This window comes from Agelaius phoeniceus, chromosome 4, assembly GCF_051311805.1.
Source record: "Agelaius phoeniceus isolate bAgePho1 chromosome 4, bAgePho1.hap1, whole genome shotgun sequence".
Taxonomy (NCBI): Eukaryota; Metazoa; Chordata; class Aves; order Passeriformes; family Icteridae; genus Agelaius; species Agelaius phoeniceus.
The window spans coordinates 46949163-46975253 of NC_135268.1; the positions used below are offsets into that span (position 1 = coordinate 46949163).

The 26091-nt window shown below is 38.1% G+C and overlaps 2 protein-coding genes across 6 annotated transcripts; both read left to right on the top strand.

The window, feature by feature from the left end:
- The first annotated feature begins 2454 nt into the window (after positions 1-2454).
- Positions 2455-17906, top strand: NMU (neuromedin U). Of its 5 annotated transcripts, XM_054633438.2 has the most exons (10): positions 2470-3169; positions 5968-6026; positions 9487-9534; positions 9633-9692; positions 10245-10274; positions 10381-10431; positions 12436-12510; positions 14646-14699; positions 15976-16015; positions 16607-16793. In XM_054633438.2, the coding sequence occupies exons 1-9, from the start codon at positions 3022-3024 to the stop codon at positions 16009-16011; spliced, it is 561 nt and encodes a 186-aa protein (XP_054489413.2). In that variant the 5' UTR covers positions 2470-3021; the 3' UTR covers positions 16012-16015; positions 16607-16793. The 5 variants fall into 5 exon arrangements, with proteins under 5 accessions (XP_077033637.1, XP_077033636.1, XP_054489413.2 ...); XM_077177522.1 differs by lacking the exon at positions 9633-9692 and having other exon boundaries at positions 2455-3169; positions 16607-17906; XM_077177521.1 differs by lacking the exon at positions 10245-10274 and having other exon boundaries at positions 2458-3169; positions 16607-17906.
- PDCL2 (phosducin like 2) lies at positions 17713-25893 on the top strand. Its single transcript, XM_077176618.1, is given in 6 exon segments — positions 17713-17731; positions 18081-18171; positions 21133-21226; positions 21228-21277; positions 22834-22973; positions 22976-25893. Coding segments are annotated over 6 exon segments (483 nt in total). The 3' UTR covers positions 23065-25893.
- The last annotated feature ends 198 nt before the right edge of the window (positions 25894-26091 follow it).

Below are 26091 nucleotides of genomic sequence, written 5' to 3' on the forward strand. Positions count from 1 at the left end.
TGCCTTTGCACACACAGACAAGATGATGTTTTCACATACTCAGCTCTTTGATTTCTTTTCCACTAGCCATAATTAACATTTATTCAAGCAACATTAGGAAGAACATAAATATTTCAAAGAAGCTAATTACAGCATCCAAAACATCCTCCAAGCTATTCGTTTAATGAGGATGTGTTTTGTTCCTGCAATAGTGTAACATTAATTTCATCAAGCTATTAAACAAAACAAAACCAGATACAATAGAGAAAGACATATTTTTTTCTCCTGTTTACAAGAATGCTTACTTGAATTTCAGTGAGTTCCTTGAATAAAAATGACTGTCATAAACCATGCAAGCTTCCTATAAACTCAGATTCAAGCTTGGTGAACTTGCTCTGTCAAAATTTGCACCAATTTCAGTAGAAATATTATCTTGGTATAATGTATTGTCTGACCTTAGTGCAAATGTACATTTTTGTTAGAAGTTATATTCTTCTTTCTAGTATATTACAAGGAGGACTATAACTATGCCCAAATCAGATTACCTTACCCACGTATCAGGAAATGCAAAACTGCCCTGATGCTCTTAGCAAAAAGGCATAATCAAAAATAAAATGGAGTTCATACTGGGTTGGAAGTACTGGAGGAGGGTAGCCTGTTAGGATTCAGACACTGTAACTCATGGCACAAACAGGATTGAATGTGTAATGGCTACTGCTTTTGCCCATTAGCAGGAGTCTGCTGAAAATAAAATTCACATTTCAGATGAAGGATTTTCAAGCAATACAAATCCAAGCAAGAGAGATTTTTTTTTTTAAATGGTAAATGGAAGACCAGAAATTTTCTACCTGGAAATTTTTTCTCATAATCTTCAAAATCTGATAGGTTTCTGTGCAAGTGGGCTCAGCAAAATTTTTCAGTTTGCAGTAGTAAAACACACTGTGCAAAAATGCACAGTGGGCTAATCAGAACCCTTTCACCTGAAACTAAAGTTTGAGTCCAGATGTATCTTTTTTTCAGTTCTTAAAACACTCTGAACTTTTCAACAGGTTCAGAATATTTACAGGCATCCAGTGCTCAAATCATGATAGACTGTAAATTATTTTATTTCACCATCTATTAAATATTTAACAAGACTGTAATAATTAAAATGCATAACAAATTAAATCTTTCCTTAGGCTAAAGCTTGGGACACTGATTCATGGAGTTGAATCAAGATAGATTAGGGAGATACCTTTAATCACTGATGACTCCCCATTTATGATAATTTCTTCAAATAAATGTGTTCTGCTTTTATTAATGAAAAAACAGAACTAAATGCAATCCCTCAATTAAGACTGTTTAAAAAAACCCTCTTTTAATTAGGTAGATATAAATACGATCATACATACAAAATATAGGCTTCTTTAGTTTATATACTGGTTTGATAACTGGCTCTCCATTGACATGAGAATTAGTTCTGTCCCCAGACGTATAAAGAAAAGCTTTGCAACTGAATCTGATAAAGAAGATGCTTCTATTACTAAAAGAACTCTACAGCATCTTAGCATTCCGCTTGGCAAAGCTTTTTCAAATTTGATGGCCTATCAAAGTGTCCAGGGTGGCAGAGCCCACTTTATTTCACATACGTCTGATATAGGTGAATGCAAAGAGCAAACACCAATGCTATGGCTATAAACCAAAATTTTGCTTTGTTTCACAGTAACAGCCACTGCTCTTGTCAGGCAGATTTACTCCACCACATACTATTTAGCCCCCAGTCAAAACCCAGAAATGGTAAAAAGAACTGAAAGTTGTTTTGGAAAATGACAATCTCTACTACTGTGCTATTGTCACATTCCTTAGGAAAAACGCAACCAAGAGAAAAAAATATGAGTGAACGTAAAAAGAAGGGGAAAAAAACCATTAAGGCAGACTCTAAACTGGGATCTCCCATGGGAAACCACTTCTGTAGCATCAGAGCAGCACCTCATCTGTGCAGGATCTTCCTGGAGCAAATGGGGAGAAAGCAGAGACAGATAGACATGTGCCATACTTCAAAGTCAGACCTTGCTGCTGGGCTCGGTGTGAGGAGCAGGTCAGCACTAGCCTGAGCATCTTGCTCACTCTTGGCACTGGTGATCATCACTTGCTGGATCTGACAGCAGGAGGAACGGCAGACTCTGGGTAGCCACTGTGGTAAGCCAGACCTTGTTGTGCTTCAGGGATGGCTGGGCTAAACTGCCCAAGTGTCTTAACAGATCTGGAGTCTGTGTACTTTTGACTGTCATAGAATGTAGTTGCTTTCATTATCTACAGGCATGAATAACAACTGGGACCGAGGTCTGCAGCTGTGTTATAAGTAAAATACCTTGCTAAGCACAATATTAGGATTTTAATTGCTCAATATTACCCTATCGCTGAGTTCTGTTTCGTGGTGTGGCACTGTGCGTGTATTTAAGGCATAGGAAAAGTCTGGAGGCAGTTACACCTCTGCAGCCGGGAACTATTCAGAAAATTCAGTGACCAGTCGGCAGGTGCCGAGGCAGAGGGGTGTCCATCTGTCCATCCCCAGAGCCACCGACGGCTTCTCCACACGCCAGCTCGACGAGATTTCCTCCCACGTTGGGCTAGCTGGGGGCAGATCAGCCAGTGGGTCGCACTGACCCGCTGTACATCACGCCTGTGCTCCCCGGCACACGGGGCTGGGACAGTGTGCGAGCCCCGCTCCTCGGCCGCCCCCGCCTCGGCGCTCGGAGCACCCGCGGCAGCGCTACCGCCGCGCCAGCCGCCGCCGCTCCTGCCGGGCTCCGGGGCACGAAAACGTGGGGGGATTTGTTAAGGAGGGGGTTTAACAAAGGGCCTGGAGCCTGGCCAGCGCCTCGCCTCCGTGCCGAGCAGGGACTCCCCCGCGCCGGGGCGGAGCGGGCTGAGTCACCCGCGGAGCGGGGCAGCCCTCCCGAGCCGGGCTGCGGAGCCCCACGTGTCGGGGGCTTTAAAGAGTTGGGGCAGGGAGCGAGGGCATGCCCAGCAGAGCGGCTGGCAGAGCGGAGCTCGGCGGACATGGGACACCTGTGCCACCAGCAGCGCCCCGCGGGCACCCCCGAGCGCAGCCCGAGGAACGGAGGAGACCCGGGCGCGGCGCTGCCCGGGGCCCCGCTGCTCCTCCTCCTCTTCGTCCTCCTCGCTTCCTCGATTTCTGCTTGCAAAGGTGAGGATGGTCTCGCTCGCAATCCCTGCCCGTCGAGGCGGAGCAGGGTGCCCGCAGCCGGCCAGCCTTGCGGGCTCGGCTGGGCACGGCTCCGGGGTTGGTCTGGGGGCTCCTTCCCGTATCCCGGCAGGATTACTCTGTCCTGGCAAAACACTCCAGCAACTTGGGGAATAGGCTCTGGTTAAAAGAGATTTCATTTTAAGTGTCATTTACTCTGATTTAAAAAGGTAAGAAAAGACATGAAACAACATGTGCCACAAAATTGCAGGACAGATTAGGATCCTCTGGCAGCCGTTCCAACCTGTAGCAGTATTGATCAGGTGAGGAATCCCGAATGTTGCTATTTTTGTAGCAGGGGGCTCTTGTGAAACATCTCGCGGACTGTTTAACAAACCAGGCTCTCTTTTTGACTCTATTTTCCCACCTCAGACAGATTAGCTGCTTACACCTTGTAAAGTAACGTTACAAAATGCTGTGCAAGGACTATTTATATTTTATTTGTATTTTATTTGTGTGATTTGCTCTACTTGTGAGGGGTTTTTTCTGCTTTGTTTTGTTTTTTTAATACCAATAACCAAAGAAATCTAATGGTAGCATACTTAATATGTTAAAAATAAGTTCTGAAGATGTGGAAGAGGGGAGGGAAGGAAGAGGAGCACAATGGAGGGCAGTGGCACACAGTATTTCATCACTGTTCTTATACAAATGATTGCCAGGAGCTTGTTTAGGGATGCAGCAGAGGGAAGAGAAGATGTAAGATGTGAGTCCCAGGCTGTGCATATGGCATTCTGCTGCCTTGAAAGAAGTTGCATTTCTTAAAGAGGGCAGAATTGAAGGATAGGAGAGCAAATGTGCTGTGGATGATGTTGATTTTGTAGAATGATTTCCACCTCCGTGTTCCCTTTAAATAGGACTCTTTTCTTCAATAGCACATGCTTCTTTCTTACTCTCTCTCTCTCTCTCTTCTCCCTCTCCTCTCTTTCTCTCTCTTGCCTTCTTTTTTTTTTCCCCCTTCCCCCTATGGTTATTGTGTATATTACAAAAAAACCTTACCATTTCACTGTGTGTGCTGTTGTGGAAATGAATGAAGTCCTGTAGGTACTGCAGCCCTTTTCTGGATGGGGTGATGAAGGAACACTGCTCAGCCCTTGGAGGAACACAGTCCTAGGTGCACAAAACAGATAGGATTGCACATGAATGAAACTTTTCTGAATATGTAGAGAAGGGTAAAGGAAAGTGAGGAGTGGGAAACAATTTCTCTTCTCTGTCCAGAAGTTTATGCTACAGGCCAAAAATAAAGGAGAAAGTTATGATATTCAGGCTTTCCTGCTTGTTGCACTAAGGTTTACTAATGCATGCAAACAAATTTCTTTAGGTCTCCCTGAAAAGCCTTGGGAACCAGTCAATGGCAGAAGCAGTGTTCAGAGATAGGCAGGCAGTGCTTTGATGGGGAAGGTGTTCTAATTTGAAATGTTGCCCTGTTCCACTCTTTTAACTAGGATACTAATCCCAGGTGACACCCCAGTTTGAATACACTAATTTAAGAGCAGAAGACAACATAAGACAACTGTAGCAGCTTTAATTTATTTGGCATTTTTCTTTGAAATGAAACAAAAAATTGGAAATCAGTTTCCTTGTAATGTGAACAATTCAAACATATTTTTAAAATCCCACTTCTATAGTGTGAAATTAAGAGCCTGTTTAATTCTTTTTGGGGCAAAGAAAGCATCCATAGTAATTAGTCACCTTAAGTCGGTGCCAGTACAAAAATGTGGTTTTGAAATCCATCCCGTTCCATTAATGCCTGGAAATAACTACTATTGTGATTATTGTTATTAGGAGAAAATGTAAAACAATTAACATGATGGCATGTATTCCCTGCTCCACTGGACATTCTATCCAGGTCTAGAGGTCCAGCACCAGTTTCCCTCCCAAGGGAGTTACAGCACATCCCCTCACTGACACCATTGCGTGGTGTCTGACGCACTCTCAATTTGGTGATGCTCATTTCTGCTATTTACAGAGACTCTAACAATGCACTGCTATCAGAAATACACTGCCAGGTAAAATAACAATGTGGTAAGAGGAATATTCTGGACATTGAGCTGGAAAGGATGCTGGGACAGTGGCTTCCATGCCTGCAGCCTGGGTGGGTAGAGACAGAGAAAGGATCTCCCCCAAGTTAAGCACAGCTTCACTGCATAATTATGCAATTAAGAACACATTTAATCTACTGAGGGACAAGCTTTTCCACGTCCCATATGCAAGACAGAGGAGACAAATCCAGTTACAGATGTACTGTCTATCACCTTGTCAAAACAACATGTTCTTATCATGGGCACTATTTATATGCAATCTTCCATTACGTAGTGCATGTTCAATTCTGCAGCTGTAGCATGCAAGAAGGCAAGAAGTAGAGCCCAGATGCTCAACTCACAGTGCATGCACTGGAGGTGAGCAGAGCTCTCAGAAAACTCGAGGTTGTAGGAACTGGACTGTGATTTTCTGAGCAGGTCTCAGTGAGACCTAAGTAACTTCCACACTGTTTATTGCTCAGACATGTGAGTATCCATACCTGCTGCGAACTTGTGATAAAGCATCCTGCTGTGTTGCTGAAAGAGAGCAGGGAAAATCTACCAGACAAACCACAGAGAGCCCCCAAGGTCACAGACTTCCTTGGACCAAGCAGCTCTTGGCCTTTGCAGTTAATAGTTGTGCTAGGTATGTCTGACATGGGACACTTACAAAAATGACCTTTGCTAGGGTACAGCATTGCTAAGCACAGTTTGTGCTTCCAGGTGCACCAATGCCATCCCAAGCACTCGAGTCAGATGAGGATCTGCAGCTGTTGAGAGAGGTAAGCATCATCTGCCATGTGGTGTTCTCCCATTTCTTCTGTGCCCATCCTTGCTACAGTCCCACCTCACTATCCAGGGTTTCTCTTGCACAGAGTTCATCTGTGTTTTCTTCCAGTACATCTTCCTGTATGTCTCCTATACTGGCATCAGCAAAGAGGTGAAATATCTAATTTTCCAGGTAATCTGAACAGTTGCTTCAGGAGGATGTTGGGACTGGGTGCTGAGATGTCATTCTGAGAAGATACTGTCTTGTCTCAATGGAGAGCCATGTTTGAGAACTCTCAATGACCAGGCAGACACTGTCCCCGGAAACATCACAGTGTTTCTCACATCTGGTAGATTTATAGTCTATATAGTTGTTTTATAGGCTGTACATGATACTCAGGAATTGTTTCAACTCATCCAGTCTTGCTTCTTGCATCCTCTGCTCTGCACACAAGGCTGGGACACTGTTCAATCCTATCCTAGCCTCTCAATTTACTAGTTAAAGGACAGTGTACTGTGTCAATTAGCCCCTCTAACATTTGGCTACTGATTGGTATCATAACTTCCACCCTCATCTCTGAAATGAACGTTTGTTTTGACACACATGAGTGTGACGCATGTGTTAGCACAGGTTCTTCCCTGCCCTTTTGGAACAGATGGAGTGGCAGGGCATAACATGTGGAGAGGGTTTGTCCTGCAACTTGCATGCCCTGGTGTTGCTGCAACTGTCAACTATTGTGTTGACATTTAATTTAGTAGCTTTTGATAACATTGGAAAATAAGTGACTCACCACAGGGGCAGATGCAGAGAGTAAATTTCTTCTGACAGAGACAATTACAGGAGACATTCTGCTTACTGTCATCTCCCCACAGTTCATATTGGACATAAATTGGACATTGACTCAAAACTTAACCTATTCTAGACTGGCACTTGAATGAGCCCTAGAGATGTTGTTCACCTGGGAAAAAAATGGTCTCTTGGGAAGTAAGAACCTGACAGCTATAAGGCATTTTTGAAAATTAGTTATTTACATTCTGGATTTAAAAAGCTGTTTTATACATTTCTTCATGTCTTGATAAGATGTGCTAGCTGTAAGATTTGTTCCTGTGGTGCCTGGAAACCAAGACAAAGGTCCTGTTGATTTCAATGAAGAAAACAGTGTGCATAAGATACTAAATATTGTAAAATTTTGTAATAGAAGCAATATAAAAGTGATCATTAGAACTTGAATTATGCTGGACTGGAAAGGGTCTAAAGAAAGAGAATTAGATATATATCTATATATAGATATATATAGATATCTATAGATATATAGATATATATAGATATATAGATATAATATATATAAATATATATAATATATAAAATATATATTTATACATATATAATAAATATATATAATATATAAATATATAATATATAAATATATAATACATATTTATATAATACCCTAAATCAACCTAATTACTCACTCACACTAGGTCACTGGGGTGTCATAAAGTGCAAGTAAGTAATAATTCTTCCCTCTTTGCTACTTTGCTAGTGGATCATTCAGGAGAGACCCTGCCTCTAAATAAACCTAGTATGTTCCAGGAATGGCTCTGAGTTTATAAATATGAGAACTTTGTCACTAAGTATTTTGCTTCATTACTTGTCTCTTACTTCCTTTTGTTTCTTTATGTTAATTAACCAACCCCAAGCAACTTGCAATCTTCTACCCTCAGGCCACATTTCTGAGACAAGAGAGAAAATTTTGGAGAAGAAGCATGAAATATAGAAACTATTAATTTTTAAAAAATGAATTAACAGACATGGTGGCTTTTCCTCAGCCCTTGCTTTGTCTGCAAAGGTTTTAGCTGAAAGATACCATTGTGTTGACCACAAAGCAGTCTCTGGCTTGTTCTGCTTCTGAACTGTGGTAGTTCTCTGTGTCAAGTAAATAAACGAGTAAAACCCAAGCACAAACAACCCCCAAAAGGAAATAGCCCTTTCTTTAACATAAGCTTCCAAAATTACTTCAGCTTGATTTTATCTCATTCATTGCTGACTTCTTCCTCTACACTTTCTTTCTCTATACTCTGAAAGTAGTGAAGCTGAGCTAACACACTCAAACACGTGCAAGATGAAGGAAAAAGAGAACAGAGAGGATGTGTTACCAAAAAAACCTATTTGAAAAGGGAATCCTGTGAGCTATTAGTTTTTCCACTATATCTGCTGATGCTTTTTCATAGATTGGCTCTGGAGAAATGAATCATCTCTTGTTCCGAAGTGCTCAGATAAGCACTATTTTTTTTTTTAATTTCTTTTTTCCTTTAATGTTTTCTTTGCTAATGCATGGTACTTAGGGCTTTTTCTCTATAAAAAATTTGCAAGAACAATTGCATTGCCTGCTCTATCAAAAAAAAACCCAAAACCACTATGTTTTTAAAAGCCTGTGAACAACATGAGTGGCAAAATTTTTTTATTTTGTCTAACACTAACAAATATTACATGGAAAAAAATAGCATATACTGATTGAGATTACTAGGATACAACTTTGAAGTTACTTAATAAAATTGTAAGTTGCTTTTTGCCATCATTGTTAAACTCTGCAACTTCATTTGCAGTGCTGGAGACTTTTCCTTACAGAATACTCCAAGCTTTCAGTGCTGGTAATATTATTTCTCTGACCTCAAATACCTTTTATTCCATTTCTTATTCCTTCTCAATTAATAATTCCAGTAAAAATTAATCAGTATTACATTATTCTTTCATCTTGGAAAAGAGACAGAAGGAGGATGTAATTAATACAAGGTTATGAACCGTAGGGAGAGGATGGAAGGTGGATGATGGAGATCATGACAGCATGGAATAAAGACAGCTTTGAAAAGACTGGTAAAGACAAACAGTAGTGGTGCTTCACACAGTGTTTAGGAAACTTCTGGCACAAATTGAGTGGTGTGCATAAGATGTGCCAGCACGTATCATAATCACTCAAGGGATGCATGTGTCATACATCTGTAGGGATGCAGTAATCCAATGAAAGAGTTGTGTTTGAGGATTGATCCTTGAATCCCTTGCCTTAGTTTTGTTATTTTCTTCACAGTTTTGTATAATTCAAAGATATTGCAGAAGAGATTCAAGTTCATAGTTCACGCCCCAGATGCTTACAATTATAACTTAAAATATGACTTAGTCTGAGAAGTTTGCAGTTAGGAGGAGTATGTGCTGGGTACAGAATAAGAGTCACAGATACATATGTTTGTTCAGATCATACAAATATAAGTTTGTTGCTGTTGTTGTTTTCTTTTTTTAATATGATTAATGCCCTTTCCCCCTTTAAATGCAAGGTACTTAATGAATGGACCTATAAGGATGTCTTAGAGTAGGCAAGCTTGCCATGCCATTAGCTGCACTTACCATTCTGAAAATAAGCATATTTCTCTCATTTTTATTACTCTGACTTCCTAAAAACACTGTGTGAACTCTTACAGATAGATGATGCATGTTCTGCTTACCTGTCCACAGATTCTCAGCCTCAGGTGAGTCAGACAGAGGTAACTCTACTATTTAGATACTGTTTGTTATATGTAGTAGAATTGGAAGTGTGATACCTGAGTTCCTGTTTTCATTGCATTAGGTATCCGGTACACTGGAAGAGCTTTGTTTTTTGATCATGGGATTTCTCCAGAAACCACAGGTAACCCACACAAAACGCTGCTTAGCATTTTTGAAGCCTGATCTCTTACTGTGCCATTGTCTACAATGAATTCTGAGGACCCAGTATGCAAAGTGTCATTCAGCACTGGAAGTACTTCTATCAGTTTTTACTCTGAAATGCCATGTGCCAGAATGTAACACCTTGTAAAGACAACAGGGATACATCAATGTTTGGAAAATTATCTCCAGGTTGAGTACAAAGTGTTATGTGCTTTTATTGCTCTAGACTAGAAAAACTATGAATTCTCAACAGACAAAGAAATTTACTTAGGAGAGTAAATCTCCTAAGTAAAGGGGATGAACAAGGGAACATCTGCTAAACACATCTAACTCTTTTAGGGCAGAGTAATCAATGCTCTCTACAGAGTCTGAAATTATTAGTTAGATTGATAAGCAAGGCATACAATATATCTGCCAAGGAAGAAGGATATTTCAACCCAGTGCTGAAAAGATTATGTATTTAATCAAAATTATCAATTGTTCTTTTTATTTTAATGAATAAAAGCCTTTCTACCAACTATTATTCCCACAGGGTTTAGATGAGAAAGACAACACCAAAAGGGTAAGATGTCTATATATGTCCTACAATCACACTAAAAAAGGCAAGAAAATCTTAAAACTCTTGCCCTGCTTTGTAGTAAAACCCCACTTTTAATTTTTTTTAACAGTTCTTATTTCATTACTCTAAGACTCATGACTCGGGGAACTCAGACATCATGGTAAGTAGCATAGCACCTCCTTATGAGTGAGTACATGTGTGACTTGTATACAAAACCAAGGCAACATTCCTTTTTATAGTAGTCTCTCCAACAGTACAGCAAGCTCAGGACTGGGAGTTGCATGTTTACAGTACAGAAGGGGTTTTAATAATATGGGAGAGGATGATCAGTACTGTAGAGTTGTGGAAAAAAAAATCTCACAAACTCACCCGAACATTCATGGAAACTCGACTGAATCTTAATCTTGCAGTTTCAAATTTTAAGAATGAGAACAAATACTCTTTTTGGGTATTGGAACATAGCACATGCAGAGATACAATGTGGACTTACAGGACCTGAGAACATGACCATAACTATTAGATACTCTTGAAAGCATTTTTATTAATTTTTAATTAAAGTGTCTTAATTCATTTGCGCATATCATAAATAGTATTTAAGTCTTACTTGGACATTGGATTATATTTTGAATGAAAAGTATAGTTTAAACCATGGCCAAGAATTGTTGATCTAAAAGTATTCTCATAAACCAACAAGCCAAGCACGTGATCCATTCTTGCTTTTGAAATGCAAACATACTCTGTTATCTGTGTGCATCTATGCACCACAGGATTTTGAGAGACTTAAACATATTCATATTTTCTTATTTCTTAACAATTATTCTTACATGCAAATGTCCATTTTTGACCTGTTCTTTACATTTCTTCAGAAATATGTGGTGTGTTTCCTAGAAAGTGACATTGCTCATATTGGTGTCAATGTTTTCATGCTACAGCTGCTTTGGAGGCTTTAATGGCAATTAAGGCACAGTGAAATGAGCTATTTCTGCTGCTGGTCCTGCTTAAAAGGTTACTGCATTCCACTGCACCACCATCCTGAGTACCATTGCTGCTGCTCCCAGAGAGTACTGCTCTCTCACTTTTGGTTTAGCTGTTCAGATGACAATTTTCTAGCCATTCTCAGAGATACTTTCTTAGGTGAGATCCATCATTCTCATCTTTATAAGCTCTCTCCACTGGCTGCACGACAGAGCCCAAGTGGACAGCTGGGATGTTCATTAACTACTTCAATCACAGCAGATTCCTACTTTTTTTAGGTATTATGATCCCATATTGCTGACCTTAGGCAGATAGCACAAAATTGGCTACAAATAAGCAAGTTCTTTTTACCTGTTAAGTACAATAACACTTTGGTAACTCTGGTTATAGTTCTCTTAATTGCATTACTTTTCCAAGCAGTATTGCAGCAAAAATGCATTGTTTTTTAAATTACATTTATATGAGTTGAAGTTTTAAATTGGTTAATGGAACATAGGTTTTTTACACTTTATTTCTTCCTGTGGACGTCTCTCCAGAATCCCACATAGCTGGGTTTTTCCAGGGTGAGTACTTAGGCTGCACACAATGCCACTGTGCATAATTAGGCTGTCTGCAAGCTTAAAGTCTTGTTGAACACAAGGAATTTCATGATCAGAGCTTAGATAGAGTGACCAGTGCCATGGTTACAAATGTCCCTTGAAAATGGATTTCTACTGTGCACTGTTCTTTAGCAAAAAATCAATTTTTTTTGTTGCCATTTATTTTGAAGTAAAATGAACTTCTCAGTACAACAAAGGTTGAAGCTGCTAACTTCTATAGTAGAAAATTGTAGAAGTGTTAGTAGGAATACTGTATGGAAATATTCTCAGTACCATTCATAGAGACTGAACAAAGTTTGAATAATTCCAGGAGTCTGTAAATGGTTCTGAACTTTCAATTAGCAAAGGTGAGGATACACAGCTTTGCCCTCCATCACTCTGTGTAGTGTAAATATAACTGTTGATTTCTGTCTGTTGTCAAGTCAAAATGTTTTAAAAAAATAAGTTTTTCAATTAATCAGTTTCTCAGTCTTTAGTCCTTTATTGGTGCATGTTTGGTCCACGAGTCAATACTGCAGAAGGAGACTTTTTGTGCATCATAAGGGCCAAATTCCACTGTTGCTCATGTCTGTGTGTTCATGTCCTCTCAGTCATCTGTCCTGCATCCTTTACTGCAACTCGTTCCTCAGCTAAATGAGAGAAGACTGAAGAGATACAAACTGGACGTACGTAAACTGAAACTCTGCATGCTTATGTTCTTACACTTTGTGATTCATTATCTGTTCCAAAAATGCCCTTGTAGACCTTTCTGCTTATATATTTTGGTTGGTCTACCCAAATCTTGATGTCACAGAATGTGCTTCAGGAAGGGTTATCTTGCTGTTATCTTTTTTCTTCCTCATACTAGGAAGAAAAACAGAACCTGCTGTACATAAACACATCCACCTCTCTCCCTGACTAGATAAGGAACTGAAAAGGTGGATGAGTGAAGGAGGAAACATGGTCTATTAAATTCATTCTTTCTCCCCAATTTGAAATAGCTCCAGATTTTTTCACGGCTTTGATTCCTCTTGAGCCACAGCCTGCCTGATAGAATATGATCTAAGAAAGAAGAGTCAAGCATTATTTTGGCTAGTCAATATAGGAGACTGAGCAAAATACCCTCTAGAGGGCCGGCATTAAAATAAAACTCTAAGTAATCATACATCTTCATGAATACATATTTTTCTGTGTACATATATATATGCAGGTTTGTGAATAAACTTGATATTTATTGTGGCAGTTTTGGTTTTTTTTACATCTCCAAACTCTTAGAAGTTTAGAAGGCAAGTGTTACAAAAATGACAGATTGTTAGCTTCAGCTGTTTACTAATACCAAACTTCTGACATGAACTCAAACAAGAACATGTAATCTTTAAGGAGAGTCTGGCTGTAAGAGGAAAATGACATTAACATAAATCACAATTTCTCACAAGTAATTTTACTCTTTCTGTTCTGGATGAATTTCTTAATCTTGCAACAGCTGCCTATTTTGTTCCTGTTTTCAGTTTTTTTCACACATTGAATAGAAAAAGTAGAAAATATTACATATGAATACCATAAGACTCAAATGGCAATGTACAGAAAAATTTTTATGCTTTTGAAATATAAAAAATTATAGTAGTGATCAGATTATAAATCCAAGATGGTTGTTTCAAATGCAGATAATGCTAGAATGAGAAGAATAATAGAAATAAAAATAATACAGATGTTTCATGTGCAGTAAGAAACAGAATACAATGCTATATGTGATGAATTGAAGTCAGAATTAAAATTAAGACTCAAAAATTATGTATAGTTTAAACTCCACTTCCTGTGAAAGCTTCCCTGGATTGAATCTACTTCTGTAGTTTGGAAATGATGGGAATCATCCTGTTTTACACAATTCTCACAGCATTAGCAGAGAGCAGGTGTGATTCCTTTCTATGACACTTCACCTTATGATATTTACCCAAGAGATCACAGCACCCCAGTTTTTAGTTGAGAAATACTCCCATTGCTAAATAAAAGCCATCTTCATTTTAGTGTTCTGGTAAGCATAACACTAAAATTATTTGGTTTCTTAAGTTTACTGTCTCCCCACCTGCAGGACAGACACATCACTTCTCTCTGATGCCAACAGAAGGAAATAAAACACTGTGATTAAGCTTATGTGTTCTCTAATCATGAAGGTCTCATTAAAGCAACTGGATACCTTCGCTTTGTACTTGTTACATTTAAATAGAATTTCTACTTTCTTCATTATTTGTAAGCCTCCTTGCTATGTGGATCACTGGGCAGCTGTTTCACCCTGTGTGCAGCATGGACAGGAGGGACTATCACAAGTACTGCTCTTTGGGAGTTAATGTGAGAGGGGTGGTTATGGCACATCTTTGGGAACAGTCTGGGGTCTCATTCCTGGGAGAAGCCCAAGTATTTCTGATATTTAAACTTTGTATTTTTGTCCTCCTGCAAGATGCAAAAAGCAACTCTATCTGTAGAGCTGCTGTCATGAAGACACTCTTGTCATGCCTGGGTAGTGAACCCTGGAAAATCAGAGGCAAAGGCTGTTCCTCAATTCAGTTCCTCATTGCTGTACCATTCAGAAGCAATCTGAGCTGATCTAAAACTTCAGGTGGAATTTGGCTCCATTCATACGTTCTCTTCCATTTCTACATGACAACATAAACTGTGTTAATGACATGGGGAAATGCACATGAAGCATTTAAGGAGTAAAAGTGTACGTAGTACTGAAGAAATATTTTATATATGTATATAAACAACCTCTCTGTATGTATTAATTTACAGCTGTAGCTATAATTGAAAATACTTTTTTCTTCAGGAAGAACTTCAAGGACCTGGAATGATTCAAAGCAGAGGCTACTTCTTCTACAGGGTATGGTTTGTTTATTTTTTTTTTTTTGTTTTGTAGTGAGAGTTAAAAAAAACTGTGATTAAGGATTAAGTTAGACCATTCCACCCTATAGGACATCTCCATGTCTGCTCCTGACATTTCCTTGTATTATAATAAAGGCATTGTAGGAATTTTTTCAAAATCACATTCCTAGGTTTGTGTATACATGATACCATTCTATGCCTTAAGAAGTCATTGGTTATTTTGTACCTATTTGTCAGAGAAAGTACTAGAAAATATGGCATCTTGGAAAATCTTCATAAAGCATTGTTGAGCAGGGTGTATTTGCACATGACATGAATATGATTCCACGCTTACACGCTATGCTAGGTCTGACCTTGCCATTTTCCTTCTGTTTTGACCAGTAAGGTAAGAAATTAGATACAGAAATTCTCATGAGACTGAATCTACTGTGTTCATCTTTTGCACCATAGAGCCTTTTTACTTCACTTTAGCAAAATTGAGAAGGTGGCAAGTCAAAATTTCTGGCATTTCTACTTAAATAAGAAAGTGGCTGATGGCTTTAAATAAAAGTGTGGCTAGGGTTGTACTCAATGATCCTAAAGGCCTTTTTGCAAACTAAATTATTCTATAATTCAAATGAAAAGATCAGAGACTTGTATAGTTACATTTCTTATATATCAGGCTTGGATCCTTAGAGTTGTTATGACAGGCCAAAGTTATGGGTAACATTAATATTGGTGCATTCTTGCTTCCAGAGTAAAAGACAAATCCTTATTAAGCCCAGGAAGAAATTTTTATCAGCTTTAGTAGAGGTTGTATCAAGTCCCTCACTAGTGCAAAATATTTCTGAAAAACACTACAGTCAAAATAGAAAAAGTCCTTGCCTACATCAAATAATACAGTCTAAAAAGAAAATCATTGAGAGTGACATGTATTTGCTTGTTAATAGCAACAAGCACTTATAATGAAATAATTACAACAATCAGAAAACACATTTTAAGAAAATGCAAAAAGAATAAGGGTTAATGATCTCTTGAAGTGACCTCTTATGGCTTTCTCCCCCTTATAAAATCATACAAGATAGAAAATTCATTCCTCAATCGATATGCAGTAAATTTTAGTGTGTAATTCTCCTCCAGAGGAAGATACAGATTAAACCATAACTTATCTAAGGTCTATCTTTGATAATAATCACAATGACACTACTGAGAAATTCTCTAATTTGTTTGGGGCTTTGTTACTAAATTCTGTCAGTTTTACAGAATATATAACTTACTGAATATTTGTCTTTCAGCCACGTAATGGAAGGAGATCAGTGGGTTTTCGCTAAGGAGGTATTTATTTAATGCTTTTGATCATGATCTACATGTAAATGAGTTCATTTTTATCCAAATAGATCACAATATTTTTGTTGAGAAGTTGTCTCAGAAAGCCTTTAGCTGTGTAATCAGCTTAGATTTCCACCCACAAACTTTTCCTGGATGTTTTAAATACACTTGGATGTCTTAATTACACTTATCTTCGAAGTGAACAGAAGCTGCAGGTATTCAGTTCCCAGAACAAAGAGCACAGAGGTGTTTCAGGCAGCAAGAAATGGAAAATATCCCACATTTGTAAACAATTTGGAAATACTAATGATGACAAGTGAATCTAAGAAAGAACTGAGTCAACTACCTGTCAAAAGAGTGCTGAGAAGTAAACTGACATCCTGAAGGTAATTCCCTAATCTCACAAAGATAAAAAACTCATACTGAAACTGAGTGCAAACTTCAGGATTTAATTTCAATGCCTGCAACTATTTGGAGAGATGTAAAAATGTAGACCAATACTATGTATTTTCTAATGTATTTTATTCTGCCATCATTTTTAAGTGTTATATCAACTTAGAGTTATATCAACAGCTAATGCTGTATCTTATTTTTCAGGATTATAGATTCCTGACTTAGAACTAAAACTGCAAGAATGCTGAGTACATGGACATACTGTTTTCCTTACAATAATTATTCATTATTAATGTACAATTAGAAATCACTTGAATGTAAATATTCTTAAACCAGATTCTGTTAAGAAGGTCTTTACTATCTTGATTATATTAAAAGCATATTAAAATGATTTGTTTCCTAGTGTTATGATGTTTACAACCACATGTAATTCAACTGTAAAAGAGTCAGTGCTTGCACACAACAGACATTGCCTCTAACAACCCTGTTAAGGAAATTTCCCCTTCTAAATAAAGGCCCTCAGCCAGACAGTGTTTTAATGAGAATGTTTGCAATCAAGACTACTGTGTCTGTTCCAGAATATGTTGTGACTTGTGTGGTTACCATCTGAAAAAAAAAAAAAAGATAATCCCTTTTCCCTTAATAAAAGGAACCTAAACAAGCTGCACGTTTTGAAGAAATATTGTGACTTTATTTCAACTAAAATATAATGGCATGCTTTTTTAGCTATTAAGAACACAGATGCACTATGGTTCTCATTTAGAAGACTTAATTGCAACTGGGATCACAATTCACTTGAAAACTCAAGTGCTTTTGATGGAGACTGAAAGAAACTCAACTCAGAAGTACAAGTTAGCCTTACAGTCTTCCCATTTTATCTCTCCAAGTTTATTTTCACAACAAAATTGTGTTAAATTATGTTGTTGACGTTGTAATTATACTGAAAGTAACTAATCACTCAGAACTGGATGATCTTTAAGTCCCTTCCAACCCAAACCATTCTGTGCTTCTATGACTCAGTTTAGAAGTGGGCTAAAGTTTTTAACACTGTAATGGCTGGTCATGGTTTGAATTGGCCTCAGCATTACTACTGCTTCTGCACTGAGCAATAAAACTTCAGAAGGTAGTTGGAAAAATATGGCCTCAGAGGAAGCCAAATTGAGAAGACCTTTTCCTCTTCTTGCCCACTTGTTTTTGCTCTGCATTTTAATAATTAACACTTGTTATAACAAAATTTGTTCAATATTCATGGTTTAATTTTAATGATTTTCACTTAGTTATTTCAAAAAGGATCCTGAATTAAACATACAATGCAGATAGTGACAAGTGGTATGACATCTAACATGTACAGATAACGAACTTAAATAATTTCATAAAGAAGCCAGTCAGTCTAAGGAAGATTACCATTCTGAATTATTAGTAGCAATCCACCCCTGTATTTCTGTATTTTCCTGTATAGTTATAATTAAATAAAGTCCTTTTTGTTCCCTCTCTCTTACCCAGAGTTATGACAAATTTAACTAATTTCTGAAATAAATGCATATTTTTCTTTCATTAGTTCTACATTACATCTGCTTATTACTTTTCATACATTTAAAATGTTTGGTGACTCTGGAGAACAAAAGGTGGACTTCTTTTGTTTGTTTGTTTTTTTGGTTTGGGTTTTTTGTGTATCTAGTGAAACCATATGAATGAATGAATCTTGAAGAACTAAAGGGAGCTGAAGTTGGCTTTGATGAGACTGATAAGAAAGCTATTGATATGTACAGGTGTAGTGAGAGATATCCATCCAGATTAGCAGTGCACATGTCACTATTGTACATGCTCCTAAAAAATAAACTCAGAATATGTTGAATAGTAATATCTGCTGACTCATACAACCACCTTTTTCTACTTTCTCCTCTTTTGACATCAGATAGAACCCACATTACTGTCCTACTTCTTCCTGACTCCCAGTGGCACAGAGAAACAGTTTTACATCATATTTTGCTTTGGTGTTCTCTTAGGGCAAAATTCCTTACTCTGATAGCTGGATATTTAAAAGACACTGTTGAACAGGCCACAGTGGAAACCACTGTTACACATCCTCAGCTGAGCTGAAGATGCATTGGGCCACGGTGTGTTTGGTGCTGTGCTATGTTTGAAGTGTTACAGTCTCAACATTTGTCCCAGTTACACGAGTAGGGCTCATTCTCTTTCTGCCTGATTAAAGGGTTCCCCTCACTCTGCCACACCAAAGACGACTCTGCACACTAAAGACACTTTCTGCTAGTCTTCAGACTTTGTTCAAAGATGATAAATGTTCAGGTAAAGAAGTTCTGAATCCCATTTTCTCCCTCCTGTTTTGGATAGAGTTTTATGTGCATTTCAAGCCAGAAAGAACGGACAATTGGTTGTGGGTATCCCTTTTCTCTTGTGTGCCCAAGAAAAATAGGAAAAACAGTATTTTGTGGCTTCAGTTTTGTGATAGATAATGTTTTTCATATGGGGTACTTGCCACCTATATGAGGATGGCATGCCATTAAAGAAGAAAACTGTATTTTAGTGCTGGAATCAAACTGTTCAGAATTTTTAATTGATTAAGTAATTAATTTGACTATTATGAGCAGAATACATTTCTTCTTCTAGCATAGCACTCATTTCCAGTACAATATGGTTTCTAAATATATTACTGTAATAAAAATGCAATTTATTATGAATTACTATAATAATTACTATAGTTTCACTATATCATACATTAAAATTTTTGTGCTGTAGTGGTGGTAGCTGCAGAACCACAGCATCACAGAATGGGGCAGTCTGGGTGAGAAAACAGTGGGTCATAGGTCCAACAGCCCTGCTCCAGCAGGGTCATTCCAGAGCCCATGGCACAGGATTGCATCCAGCCAGTTCTTGACTATCTCCAGTGAGGGAGACTTCACAACCTCTCTGGACAACCTGTTCCAGGGCACAGCCAGCCACAGAGTAAAGAAGTTCTTCCTCATATTCCAGTGGAACTTCCTGTGCATAGGTTTCTGCCCAGCCTATCTTCTGCTATTGCTTGGCACCCCTGACAAGAATTTGGCTTGGCTCCATCCTCTGACATCCTCCCTGCAAATACTTACATTGATGAGGTCCTGTCAACAGGTCCCCTCTCAGTTTTCTCTTCTTGAGGCTGAACAGGCCCATTCCCTTCAGTCTTTCCTTATAAGAGAGATGCTCCAGACTATAAACTCATGTGGTTTTAAAAGCCAGCTGTGAATCCCTAATAAACAGCTATTGTGTTTTGTTTGCCTCTTATTCAAAGTAGATTTTAATGACTTTTCTATTTCTTACCTCAGGAAAATGTTCATTTAAAGTTTACATTGAAGGAAGGCTCAGGAGAGACCTAATCAAGTCTATAAGTACCTGAATGGAGAGTATAAAGCAAACAGAGCCAGGGTGTTTCCAGTGGTGCCCCATGACGGGACCAGAGGACGTGGGCACAAACTGAAATGCTGGAGGTTTCTTCAGAATACCAGAAAACACTTTTTTACTGTGAGGGAGAACAACTGAAATGTTGCATAGTCTTCTTCCTTGGTGTTGTTCAGAAGCTGTCTGGACATGGCTCTGGACAGCCTGCCCAAGGTTGATGCTACTTGAGCTGGAGGGTTGAATCAGGTGACCTCTCTTCCAAGCCCAGCCAGGCTACAATTCTGGAAATCTGTGATACACAGCACACTGTTCTTAGGCACAACTGGGACACAATCAACCTTATTCAACTATTTAATAGGACTACACCAATCATTTTACTTACAGTGCCATAGAGAGTCAGTGTGCTTACAAATTTGGGTTCAGAAAACTTTGGCACCTTGTATCAACTTCAGCAATTGTTGCTTTACCAGACATTCACATGTATTTTTTGTACATATTTTACAAGTTACTCTGCTGAGTTCTGCCCAACATTGTATTGTAACTAAGAAAAATGAGGCATGCAGTTTACACAATATAAAGAAGCTAATGTGATCAAAACATTTTCTCTATCTAGATTCTACCTGTAGTTACTGCTGTTGAATTGTTAAAATGACTAAAATAATTCTAGGACTAACACAGTGTATCTGGTAATATACTCTCAGAGAAAGAAAATAATTCACATAAATATGTGGAAATTGTGAACCAAAACTATGATGTACTGTTGCTAGAGTATAATAGCATTGTACATTTATTATTTCTTTTAATTTTCTTTTTGTGAAAAGTAATTCCACAGCGGCTTTCAGTTAATTAATAGCTGCTTTTAGTTCGTCAAGTTTCAGTAAAACATTTTCCTTTTCTACCTTGCAAGTATTTTTATAGACAAAGACTGCCATCTACTGATTTTACATTTCAGCTTTCCTTAATTATTTTAAAACTGTCTGGTAAATACTAGTATAAGTACTGTAATCCCTCCTTAAACTAATCTCATATTCAGAATCACACAAATATTTAGTACCTGCTCTAATTTTTTCTTGCTTCATCTCAAATTATAAATGCTTGTACAATTTGTTTGTTACTCAAGTTTCCCAAATCTGATATTGATGAATTAAGAAAATTAATTTTAATGTTATATTATTGAATAAAGATTGGCATAGATATCATTCTAGCTCTAAAATTTTAAGACCAACAGCTCAAGAGTTACTCAAATAATTTAAGTAATTGAGATGCACTAGACATTCTTTTAAAATGCATGTTAAATGTTCCAAAGATGCTTATTATTATTTTTACTTTCTAATTAGGCAGCAACACTTGCAGGGACCGAAATGTCTTCAGAGGAGGCAAAAGTATGTGAAGCTAAGAGAAAGCTCTGGAAAGCACTATGCAAAAGAAGCATAGAAATGCTCCAGAGGATGTTTAGGTTATAATTAACCTTTATTGGTCAAGGTAATTACATTCTTGCATATGATGTAGAATACTTCAATACAAAGAACTGAACTGGTAATTAAAAAAAATCTAGAAAAATTAAATACAAAAGACTAATGAGATAGCAATTTTTTGGAAGCAGTGGAATCATAGAGCATCTGACCTACTTGATTTGTTAATTCACTTTGTGAGAGTTAATTGTTCACTTTTGTTCAAACACATGAAAGACTTATTTTGCTGTGCATGCTTATCACCATGTGTGCAACCTTACTGAGATCTCTGGGTTTCACTAAGAAAGTGGTGTCCACTGTTTGCAGGTTCTTTTCTCAGCAGGAGTGGTCTAACAAGTTTATTTCCCCTTTGACTTGAACAAATCAAAAGCCTCTCAGAAAAAGTCTCAGTTATGCAAACTGAGGAAATCTTGTTAGTTTATCTACTGCCCTTAAATTCTCTAATGGTAGCAGAAGTTGTGACAGGATGCAGCAGAAATGTCAAAGGACTCCCATGATTAGTTCTGTGTATGTTAGCAATTCTATTAGATGTTTTTGGAAAGCACTGAGAATTAGTATAGAATGTTTAATCATTTTTTAGATTCAGACAAGTTTTCTCTTTTCCTCCTTTTCAAATTTTTTTGGGAGGGAGTTTCTTCTCAATTGTCAGGAATCAAATATTTTTTCCAGGAGCAAAAGGAATAGGACAACCAAGTGAAATTGTTAGAATTATAGTAATTTAAATTTCAAGATTTGAAGAGAGAAAATAGGGGCCTTTCTTAATTTTAATTTAATTTGCATAATGGAGAAGCAATTCTGTATTTTACCACTGCATAAATAAAAACCTCTGAGGAAACTTGTAATCCCTTAGGAATGAGTATGAGTATCCCCAAAATCTCTCATCACTATTAACAAAACTGGCTCACCTGCCTTTGACCTCCAAGGTCCACAGGCCATACCAGATGATTTAACTTCAGTCAGATACAAAAGATCCTAATTGCTCAAAGGGCTGAAGGGGAACGAGAAAAACTCTTGGTTTTGTTGTTTTCTGTATCTGTGTTTTCTTCATCCATTGGTTTGTTTTTGGGGTTTATATAGATTGTATTTTAAATAGTAACTATGAAAATAATGAACATGGTAAGGCATGGTAAAAATAAAAGTATACAAAGATTTCCCTGATGTTACTTAAGGAGTGAAGTATTTAATGTTAAACTAAGATCTAGTTTAAATAAAGTAAAATGTATGTTACAGATTCAAAACTGTCATTTAAACTCTACAATGGACAAAATCAGTTTTAAAAAACTTAGTAAGGAATGAAACTGAGGCACAGTGCTTGAAGTGTCTGGTAACTTTACTAACATATTCTGTTTACAGTACTGCCATGTATTTTTTAATTCAACAGCTCTTTAAATCACAATGATCTAGGAAGAAGCTAAATAAAATTTGTCCTGCAATTCTTATAACATATTAAAGTAGAAGCAGACTATAGGAAAAGGTACTTGTGTTCTTCAAATGCTTTAATAACTTCAGTTATTTTACAAATAATTTACACTAGAAGTGTCATTATATTTCCTTATTCTTTTCTAGTACCCCAGTGTGTTTACTGGTTAATGAACACCTCAACCTGCTGGCCTGAAAGTTTCCAGAAGGCAAGTTTCTCAAAGCCATTGTAAACTGCTGCTTTCAGAATTCCAAGGACAGGTGTTTACCCACAATACTTGTATATAAACTAGTGAAATACAAGGCAGGTTCATTGGGATAGCTAAACATGTGGGAAGATATCTGAAAACAGAAAGCACTAGGAATGTTTCTAAATAATTCACATTATGAAAAATTCTACGTTGTTTGTAATCATTGGATCTAAAGGCCACTTTTTAAAGGATGAAAAGGTATTTGATTATTTTTGAAGGGAAAAAAAGATCTGAAAAAAAGGCCAAGAATTTGTATAGAATTTGTGCAATTCTGTGGTGAGGATATTGCCTAAGCATGGGTATTTTGCAATTCCGTGGTAAGATATTTTATTGAGATAAAAACATGTATTGCTTGAAAAAAAATTAAGATCACATGTTCTGACATAAGTTAGTTCAAATACGGTTTTCTACTCCTTTGGTAAGCCTACTGGGAGATACCTACTGGCAGATACCACTGCTGGAAGCTTTTATTTTCCAGATTCAGGGATAACTAGTAGATGCATTTCAGAGACAATGCCTTATCTGCTGTTATCTGCCACTTCAAACTAGAACACTAGTAGTTTTAAATGCAAATAGGTCATCAGGGACTTTAGATACGATGGCAGAGTCCCTTCAAGTATCAAAGCTGGCTGCTATAAGAGCAGCATTGCTTCCTCTCAGCAGCGAGCCTAAGCCTCCCTCCCACGCCTGTGGCTGCTGCAAGGGACACACGCACGGGTGTGACAGTGGGAGCGACAGGGAAAGAGCCAAACCTCCCCTTTGGTGCCCCTGTCTTTGTCCAAGCAAAGTGACCACATGGTTGTAATTAAAGCATCGGATGCGACAAAGCAGCAGCAAAATCCAAGCTAATCTGCAGGTTAAAACCAGATGTTTCTGGTGTGGAGTCAGTTACACTGTTTGGAAGAAAAGGCTCCAGGAATATTAGCCAACCTTGCTTTGCAAGGATTATGTGGATTGTGACAGGCTTTCAAGTCAACATCCACTCATTTGAGTATTTTGGAGTGATGTGAAATTTAGTTTCAATACCAGATTCCTCAAACAGACCCTCTTTTGAACAGGCCAGCGTGGATCAAAAAGGAACACACTAAGCAGGTGGTCGTTCTGTGGCTCTGAAATACATTGTGCAGGATGGCAATGGCATTTCTCTAGGAAATATGGCTATAGTTAATGGAAGTGCATTGGAAATTTCTGCATTTCCAGCTCAATGCAGTCCCACCATTCACCAATTCACAAAAGATCTGCTGCTCCCAATCTGGCATTGTTTAAAAGGTGTGCTGCCTCTCACATAGCCCGTGTGAGTGAATCAGAACTATCATTACACAGCAAAGTCACACTGATGACAAGAACAGAGCAATAGTATTTCTAGGAGAACAGTTTCATAAACCATCACATCATCTCTAAGCTGTCCTGTTCCTTCAGGATCCTACAAAATAGTGCCAAAAGAGAAGTAGCATTAAAAACGTGACCTCGCTTATGCCACAGCTTTGGCAGAAAATGCAAATGTGTATTATCTCCACAGCTGTGTTGCCTGTCCTGATCTTGTCAAAGAACAATTTGTCACTGCAACATTGCAGTAAGTAAGTGTTATGCTCCTATTCATGCAAGGTGTGAGATAGTGCAGCATCCCTACTTTTTCTGAAGAATTATCACTGGTTACTAAAGATCTTCTGGCAAATTTGATAGAAGCTATTTGTAGCCTCCTGGTTTCTTTGCCATATTCTCATTCTGATAATTAGGGGTTTTTTTGGAAAATAGTCCCACATTTTCTCCTGGACGTTCCATTCCTGCTGTACCCTATTAGCTCTACCACATTTCATCAAAAGAGATAATATTATTCACTATCCTTATGTTACATTTTCCTCAACTAAAAGCTGGAATTGGAGTATTATGAATAAGTAACAAAAATAAATATTTTTACTAATGCTTTTCAGAATTCTTTCAGTGGAAAAGCTCATGGTTAGCTCTTTGGGAGCACTACTGGTAAAGAAGCTCCTGACCCTACAGTATCTTTTCCTAAGGCTTTGGTCACAATTGTGAATCAAATGGGGAAACTGAACTACCTGAAAATTAACCCAGAAAGGAAATCCATGACAATTTGCAGTCAAGTTCTTTATTTTGTTCTAGACGCAAACACGAATTAAACTTCTATAGATACTTTTAGATACATTGCTACTCAGGTATCAACTGAAAAATACAATCCTTTTAACTGAGCAAAAAAAATTGGGATTACTTTCACAATGTTACTTAGAATACACAATCCTGAGCATTTCATTTTACAGAAAACGGTTTGCTGCAATGCTCTGCTGCAGGCAATACAGTGTAATATCTGGTAGAGATAATTCATGCTATATAGATAGATATATGAGTGTATAAAATATTGTGAAGGTCCAAAGTTATGCCTTTGAGCACTCTGGCTGGGAGCAGAGTTCTATTCTCATTGTAACCAGTTCCCGGACAGCGTTAAGATAATATCAGGTCTGTTACTGTATGAATGGGACAGTCCCGGACCATCATAGATGATTTCCCCTGGCATCTGCACCTGGGAGATCGCATCTAGACCTTCCTGGACCATGATTAATGGAATGTCTCAAGGAACTCACAAGACCTGCACCTGGGCATGATTACACCTGCGTGCGGTACTCAGGAACTGGTATCACTCTACTACATGTGAATAGAGCTTCTGCCTGGATACTCAGACATTCCTCTGAGTCTATAGATTCATTCGTCTTTGTCTGTTCCTGCACATGTATGGATCCCGCTCTGCATGTGAAGAGACACAAAGAAACGTGTGGTCACCTCTGCCTCAGGCAGAATAAACTGTATATAAGCTGGCCGCTGGAAGCACTCGGCGTGAGCTCCTGGGGAAACGCTGTCACTTTGTCATTGGACCCTGGCTCACACAGCGCCTGCACCCGGGGCTGACGCTGTTCAGGCTGTGGTGGTTCCTTTTCGAAATTCTATTTTTTGTTATCAATCCAATAAATCTTTGTTAAATTTTTCATAGATTTGGCTACCGATTTGATCATTTATAACAACAGGATTAGGTTTCAATAGTCGCCGCATATTATCGAACGGTATTACAAGCCTCGTACACACAAAAGGGTTGAGGCAAACACGTCTGGTCTCTGCCGCTCTGGGAATTTCACCCGTTTAA